Source organism: Halichoerus grypus, chromosome 7 (assembly GCF_964656455.1).
Source record: "Halichoerus grypus chromosome 7, mHalGry1.hap1.1, whole genome shotgun sequence".
Lineage (NCBI taxonomy): Eukaryota > Metazoa > Chordata > Mammalia > Carnivora > Phocidae > Halichoerus > Halichoerus grypus.
The window spans coordinates 111953622-111961487 of NC_135718.1; the positions used below are offsets into that span (position 1 = coordinate 111953622).

At 47.9% G+C, this 7866-nt stretch overlaps 1 protein-coding gene across 1 annotated transcript in view; it reads left to right on the plus strand.

Annotated features, from left to right (window-relative positions):
- COLGALT2 (collagen beta(1-O)galactosyltransferase 2) overlaps window positions 1-7111 on the plus strand; it is a 106271-nt gene extending 99160 nt beyond the window's left edge. The window contains exons 11-12 of the mRNA XM_036076724.2: window positions 2464-2670; window positions 4227-7111. Coding sequence (XP_035932617.1) covers window positions 2464-2670; window positions 4227-4503 — 484 coding nt within the window. The 3' untranslated portion in view covers window positions 4504-7111. The remainder of the gene's footprint in view (window positions 1-2463; window positions 2671-4226) is intronic.
- Window positions 7112-7866: the final 755 nt, after the last annotated feature.

Below are 7866 nucleotides of genomic sequence, written 5' to 3' on the forward strand. Positions count from 1 at the left end.
GCCTCACGGGCATGGAGCCTGGAAGCCGTGTTATGCTCACATGACCTGCAAAGACAACTTTCACTTAAGCCTCGGAATCAGAGGACTGGACTTGGGGAGTCTAAGACTTATGATTGACGCATGTCCTTGTCCACTTGTGGCTTAGCTGGTGCATTTCTTGGGACAAAGAACCAACAGATTTGGGATGCCTGGGTGGCTCAGTTAGTTAAGCATCTGCCTTCTGCTCAGGTCATAGTCCCAGGGTCCTGGGATCAAGCCCCGCATCGGGCTCCTTTCTCAGCAGGGAGCCTGCTTCTCCCTCACCCTCTGCCCCTGCCCCTGCTTGTGCTCTCTCTCTCTCTCTCTGACAAATAAATAAATAAATAATCTTAAAAAAAAATGACAGATCCAAGAAAGCAGAATGATTGGATAAGGATATGGGTACAAGGAATGATAGGGATACAAAACAAAAATCTTTTCTAAATTTCACAGACTGATCAAGTGAAAATACGCCATTAATATCAATTATATACTATTAAAGAATGACAGTGGTTTCAAATTTTTGTCTTTCTTTCTTTCTTTCTTTCTTTCTTTCTTGAGACAGAAAGAGCATGCAAGCGACTTGGGGTGGTAGAGGGAGAGGGAGAGAAAGAATCTTAAGCAGACTCTGCACTGAGCATGAATCCCAACACAGGCTCGATCTCACAACACTGAGATCATGACCTGAGCTGAAATCAAGAGTCGGACACCTACCTGACTAAGCCACCCAGGCGCCCCGTACCTATCTCTTTCTAAAATGAACAAAAACAAATGTTACTGAAACTCAAACATGAAAGCTGATAAGTGGTCCACGGCTGCTATGTTACATTTCTCCAGAAACGGAAACAGTAAATGGGAGGAGTAGAACAAACCACTGGAGCGCTGTCCAGCAGTAACGTAACATGAGCCACACACATCATTTGAAATTTTCTAGTGATCCCATTCAAATGGTAAAAAATACATTAGGAGAATTTAATAATACATTTTATTTACCCCAATGTCTCTAAATATTATTACTTTAATATGTAATCAATATTTATAAACTATTAATGAGACAGTCTACATTGTTTTTTGTTTTTATTTTTGTTTGGAAGCTTTTTCATTTTTTGTTTGTTTGTTTAGAGGGAGAGAGAGAGAGGCAGAGGGAGAGGGCAAAAGAGAATCTCAAGCAGGCTCCACACTCAGTGCGGAGCCCAGCATGGGGTTGGATCTCAGGACCCTGAGATCATGACCTGAGCCAAAACCTAGAGTTGGACACTTAACCGACTGAACCACCTAGGCGCCCCTTTTCTACCATCTTTAAATCCAGTGTGCATTTTATGCTTACAACACATCTCAGTCTAGACGCTAAGTTTTCAGCCGCTGCAATCAACTGCAGTCCTACCGAAACAACTGTGTTTAATGGAAAAAATATTTTACACATCTTCAATTTTATTTTAAAATTTCAATTTAAACCATGTAAAATGAACCCGTTGAGTACAAACTCAGGTCCTGTCACTCTAGCCACATGTCAAGGGCTCAGTGGGAGTTTCTCTTCCACTTGATGGTACATGAGAGAAATTCAGACGCTTTAGTCTGAAGGGACGGTGGCTGAGAGGATCTGTGTTTGGTGTCCTGAGAAGGTGAACGACGACTCATGCCACGAATCCCGAAATGTCTTGACAAGAGCAGTCCTTTAAATGTTGAAAGAGAGAGTCTTAAGGCAAAACAGAGGAAGGAAGGGCTTTACCCCCAGGCAGGAAGCCCTCACCTCCTCAGCTTGCTCCAGGCAGGTGGAAAGCAAGCGGGGTCCAAACAAAAGTGACGGATCACAGGTCTGTGAGTAGACTGTGGGGAAGCTGGAATGGCTGTTGTGGAAGCTCTTCGAGAAGGCCAGGTGCTTTTCTCAGAGCAAAATGAGGGCGGAGCTAGGTACGTGTGAGGAAGAGAAAGCCAGGCAGGCTTTGTCACTCATTCTTCCCAGGAAGGACCCGCTTGGGGCCACTGGGGTTCCCAGGTCTTTGATTGTAGACTGTGTCTTCCCCACAGCCTTTTCTGTCCTATGTTTACCGTCAGCATCTGGAGAGCTAACCGGAGACCATTGAAGGCTGAAACTCTAGGGATCTCACCTCTGAGCCCTTTTTGTCCACTTCCAACCTCTGTAAACACATACCATCTTTGGGAAATGATCGGAGGGATCTTTTAGTCTCTCTAGAGTTTAACTTCCAGGCTGGAGCACAGTGCTAGGCAAGAGCAGTTGGGATGTTGGTAAATGGAGCCAGGAAAATGGCCCCCTTCATGGCAGCTGCCAGTCATCGTTGGGGATGGGATGCACGTTGTGGTGATATTTTTGATGTAAGACACAGTCGGTCCCAGCATTCAAAAGTATCCGCAAACCTGTGCTCTGTTATTCCGGATGTCTAATATTCAAATTGGAATTTTGCTCCTCCATCCGCTTCCTTCTAGTTATATCGGCAGGAAGAGGATGCAGGTCAAAGAGCCCGAGAAAGCGGTACCCAATGTGGGAAATCTGGTCGAAGCTGACTACTCCTATTGGACGCTGGGCTACGTCATCTCTCTGGAAGGAGCACAGAAGTTGGTTGGAGCCGATCCCTTTGGGAAGATGCTGCCAGTGGACGAGTTCCTGCCAATCATGTACAACAAGCATCCTGTGTGAGTCTCCCCGCACTGCCTGCCCTTTGAGGGCTCAGCCCGCTCATATATCGTGCTCCTCAGATTCTCGGTAGTGCATGGTATTTTCTAAAGCATGCCCTGCTTTCCTAAATGATCTTTCCATAATCACAACTCAGACAGTCTGACTGGAGTGACTATCCCCTTGTACAGATGGGGAAGCTGAGGCTGAAATGGCAAGTCTTGCATGGCAGCCCTCTGTAATACCCCATGTGTAGTTTACCTGGACATAATGTGCTCGGTCCTCTCCTTGTTTTGATCTTCTTATTTCCAAAAACTCATATACCTGAAGGTGAAGGTCATCTTCCTGAGCATCTTCAAGTGTTCAGTTCATTTCTCAGTCCATTGTGTGTACTTGTTGGGCAGGCAGGGGTCCCCTCCCTGCAGAGCTTACAGTCTGGTCGGGAATTCAGACTCATGAACGGTCCTTGTGATGTACTGTGAGACCTGCAATCACAGAGATAGGTTAGAGGCTCGGGGAGGGTGGAGGTGGCCCCTGAGCAGGGTATCTATGGAAGAAGGCAGTGTGACGCTCAGGGTTCCCCTTACGCAGGAGCTTACTCTGACCTAGCCTTGTTTGATGGGTGTGGAGATGGGTGGTTTACCGGTCAGTCTCCCCACTAACCTGTGAGCCCACTGAGGCAGGAACAGTCTCACATCCCTGTGTCCTGAGAACCTAGTCCCAACTCTACCCATAATAGCTGCTCAATCAATGAGTCCTAAATTCATTAATGGAGCAGGAGACCAGATTCTAACCTGGGCTCCTTCTCTCAGTTGCCGGGTGATCTCCTTACTAGCTGGGCTTCATTTTAGTGGTTGGGAATTCCTGTCCTTCATCTGGCTCATTTGATCTCCTGTCCTCAGCAAAGATGGATCTCCTCACCGTCTTTGACACAGCTGACCGTATATCCGTGTCCTAGCAGGAACATGGAGGTCAAACATCATCCCTGTAACAGAAAGGAAACTAACTGCCACGGTGCACTGAGTGAGCTCAGAGCCAAGCAGATGTCACCTCGTGTAATCTGCACAGGAGCCCCGGGGTCGGGGTGAGTCGTCCTCCCCTTTACACTCACGGGGAGCTGGGATGCAGAGCCAAGCCGGCATGCCTCCAAGCCTACACCGTGTGACTTATCCCACCACTGCTGTCCAGATCTCAACTAATTTATTCATCCAAGAACAGGGCATCTCCCACAAAGTGATCACCTTGATGTCTCGTGATGGTCCAACAGAGCTTAATTCTCAGCTTTTAGAGTAAGACCTGAAATTCATGTTTTAAACGAGCCCAACCAAATACAACAGAAATATCCTGACCTTTCTCTTTGTGTGTTGTTTAGATCATCTGAAAGCTTGTAAAGAAACTTTTATTGTGTTTGTAGACTAAACTTTTCCCCAAAGGACACAACTTTAAAAATCATCAAAGGCCTCCACGGCAATGTAAGAGATGACCAGCAGGGCCCCTCTGCTCTTCCCCCCCACCCCCTGTCCCCGTTCGCTAAACGCCCTACCCCCTCACACACCTGCACTCCTCTTGTTTGCAGAGCTGAGTACAAGGAGTATTACGAATCCAGGGACCTGAAGGCCTTCTCCGCGGAACCCTTGCTCATCTACCCCACACACTACACAGGCCAGCCGGGGTATCTGAGTGACACGGAGACCTCGACCATCTGGGACAATGAGACAGTGGCCACCGACTGGGACAGGACCCATTCCTGGAAGTCCCGGAAGCAAGGTCACATCCACCGCAACGCCAAGAACACAGAGGCCCTGCCGTCACCAACCTCCCTGGATGCTGTGCCTTCGAGGGATGAGCTATGAAGGCTCCGTGGGGGATTCACTACCCTTGATTTTTCTAACGGGCTATTCATCTGTTTGCTCCAGTTTCTTCTAGTGGTCACAGTCCTCTAACCAAAGTGGTCTACTGTGATTGAGCAAAATTAATATATTCTTGACAGGGGAGGATAAGAAGGAAACTTAACCCAAATTTCCTAAGATGGCTAGAAGATAGGCTTTATGGCAACCATCAAGATAAACTTCAATCCAGATACCTAGCCCTTCAGTCTTTATTCGTGTGGTACTGCTTCCTACATTAAGGATGAACAGCATGGCCCAGAGACTCATCCCTGAGAAAGGTAGTCACATCAATAAATGGGCGGGCAAGGCAGTCGAGCCAACTGGGCCACATCCGTTGGTCTCATGTGACCTTGAAAACTTGTGTATGTAACAAGTTTGCGAGGGAGGGGGATCAAATCATTTAAAAGCAAATTAATTGGGCTTTGGTTTAAAGGAATTCTCTCATGAGCCAAAGTGAGCTGTTCATCTTAGTCCTCGTTATCCAAGAGGGATCCAATATTTGGGTCTGTCTGAGACTTGGCCTTTGACTATCATGGCAACTGAAGGTCTCCTAAAGAGGTGTCAAGTTTGCCATGTGGGTAGAGTTTAGTAGATATTTGAAGGTTTGTGTAGATATTTGAGAAAAAAAAGAACTCAGACTTTGGCCTTGTATTGTGGTCACTTGAGTTAGGATGCTCTATTTATGAAGATAAATCTAATATATAAAGGGGTTCGGGCTGGTGTCTAACTCGTGTCCCAGGGGGCTCTTTGCTGCTGCGACATGTCATGCTCTCCCCTCCATGCCTGACCCTGGGAACGAACTGGGAGTGTGAGTTTTATGAGTCACTGTGAAGAGGCAGAGCATGTTTTCAGGCCAGCAACTGTCCTTGCCTGGGTTTTTCATTCTATTTTGAATTATTTATTCTACAAAATGTGGGGAAAATGTAAGATAAGGCAGAGAAACAGATTTTTCAAGCTTTCATAGCACCCTGGGGAGTACTGAGTGTGTGATCTGGTTCTCCTGCATTTCCCAGCCTGGCTCTTGCAGGGGGGCCTGTGGAGTGGGAGATTCTCACCATCTGGAAACAAATGCTTTTCCATTTCAGTATATGTGCTGCCGAAGTGAGCACAATGCTTTTCCATTTCAGATGACAGACCTTGGTCAGAAACAATGGACCGATCCACTGATTTAGGCCAACATCCAGGGAAGCTCTCGGAGTCAGCGCCCTGGGCAGATGACCTCCCCGCTTTCCTCATAGAGTGATTTTCTGGGAAGTGCAGTGTTGGGCTACATATTCTCTGCCAATTCCACAGTCTGTGTTCCTCAGATATCTCATGATGGTTTGCCTCAGGTCTGTGTTCGCCCGCCTGCAAGCAGTCAGACTTTGCCTCCAGAAATACCCTCCCCACACATTTCTCCCTGAGCTTCACGCTTTGGAGCAGAGCCCACGGGCAGGGATGCTGCGTGAACCCAGCTCAGTGCTCCCTGGTGAGGGCCCCCAAGCTGCAGGACAACAAGGCAGCTCGCCTTCCACAGAACATCAGCCTCAGCCTTCCTGCTTGACTTATCGTCGATACTCTTCCACATTGACTAGTAAGCAACGAGGCTGAGGAAGGAGATCTCAGCCGACCTCAGTCTTTACTGCTTAGACATACCTGTCAGAGCCTATTAATTTTTTTTCTAGAAAAACAGAAAGAGCATCTGGGGAGCTAGTGAAAAACCCTTGGGTGATCCCTAAGGTTTCCTTGGGTATTTTGTATTTTGTTTGCATATTTGAGTGCGTGCCAGTGTGCCTGATGTTCACGATATATTTTTTTAATAGGGTGGGAGGTGGTCGGGAGATTGGGAGTGGAGAAAGATTGAGTTGACTTTTGTGTGGTTTTGTTTAATAGAGAACTTTTTTTTTCCTTTTGCTGTCAGCTGGTCTGATGGGTTTATGAATTCTCATTCTTAAAAGACATTGGTCTTAAATTCTAGAATTTTAGATTAGGACTGTTCTACTGTGAATAAAGTTCTGGCTCTGTTAGCACAGCCTTCGCTTCCACCTGCTCGGGTCTGGGATCCCAAGCAGCGCTCTTTTGTTGTGAACATTGTGCTCTGCACACACCCGCATTCGTGTTTAAAAAGTCGTCTCTTCAACAATCCTAGGGTTCCTTGACCTCATTATTCTTCCTGCGTCCCCTCTAGTCTTAAGTCAGGACATTTGACCTTTGCAGGGTCAGAGGCCTTTACCTCCACCATGGCACCTGCTCTTTGCCTCTGGAAGTTTAACCCAGTCTGGAATCCCAATCTGGATCCCTCTCTGGATCTCGGGATCCAAGGTGGGATCTTCTGGACGATGAGCCTGACTTCAGCAGTGCTGGTACTGCTGAGAGTGGACTGAGCACCTACGATTTGCAGAGGACACACTCCCCGGCCCTGCTTTGGGTTCCCTGGGCCCTCCTGCAGGAACTCTGGAGGACAAGAAAGAGCCGGCATCCCAGCATCCTACACTGCCTATCACGCCGTGTCATTTCAGGGAGGGGAAATGATAAACTACTTGCCTTCTAGAGATCTTTGTGAAAAATTAAAAAAAAAAAATAGCTCAACACTGTGATTGTTTACTGGTTCTGCCAACACTGCCCAATGGCCAATGCTGCTGGACCTTCCCAGACCTTGGCACTGGACCAAGGATGTCGGAGGCCAGAGATGACCATCTGTGCTGCTCACCCCCATGGCAGACAAGAAAAGGTGGTCACCGACCTTCCTGTTCAGTGCGAGTTGTTTTAGACTGCTGGGGAGAGGTGGGTAAGTGGAAGAACTTTCTAGGCTGGAGAAAGATAGGAGTCCCCAGTGGGAGGGTGGTAAGGGAGGCCCCATCTTGTAGTTTTGTGCTATAGGTCAGTCTAACCATTCATCGAAAGATACCAGCTTGTCCAAGGCCAAAGAACCTGATCCTGGGGCAAAAAAAAGAGAGAGAGAAAAAATCCATGTTGGCCTCTGTGACCCCTCAAATTTCAGATCAAGCTTCCCCCAAACCAGGTGTGAGCACTGCCTTGTTTCAGGCCCTGCGCTGGGCACTAAGATGCTCAGAGGACGAGGAAAGATCCCCACTGCTGGGGGGTCCACAGGCCGGTGGAGCAGCCATGCAAGCAGGAAGGCTTCATTTCAGAGGCAGGAACAAAATTGTAGGACCTCAGAGAACCCGCTTCTGCCCAAGAAGACTGTTGGTGCAGCTTTGCTGGGAAGGTGGCCGGGAAGGTGACAGTTGTGTTGGCTGTGGGGGCGTGAATGGGCACTTAGAGAGGAGGGTTGGGTCTGGTGGGTGGTGATGCTTTCTAGGCACTGCGAAGGTGTGGGGCTAGGAA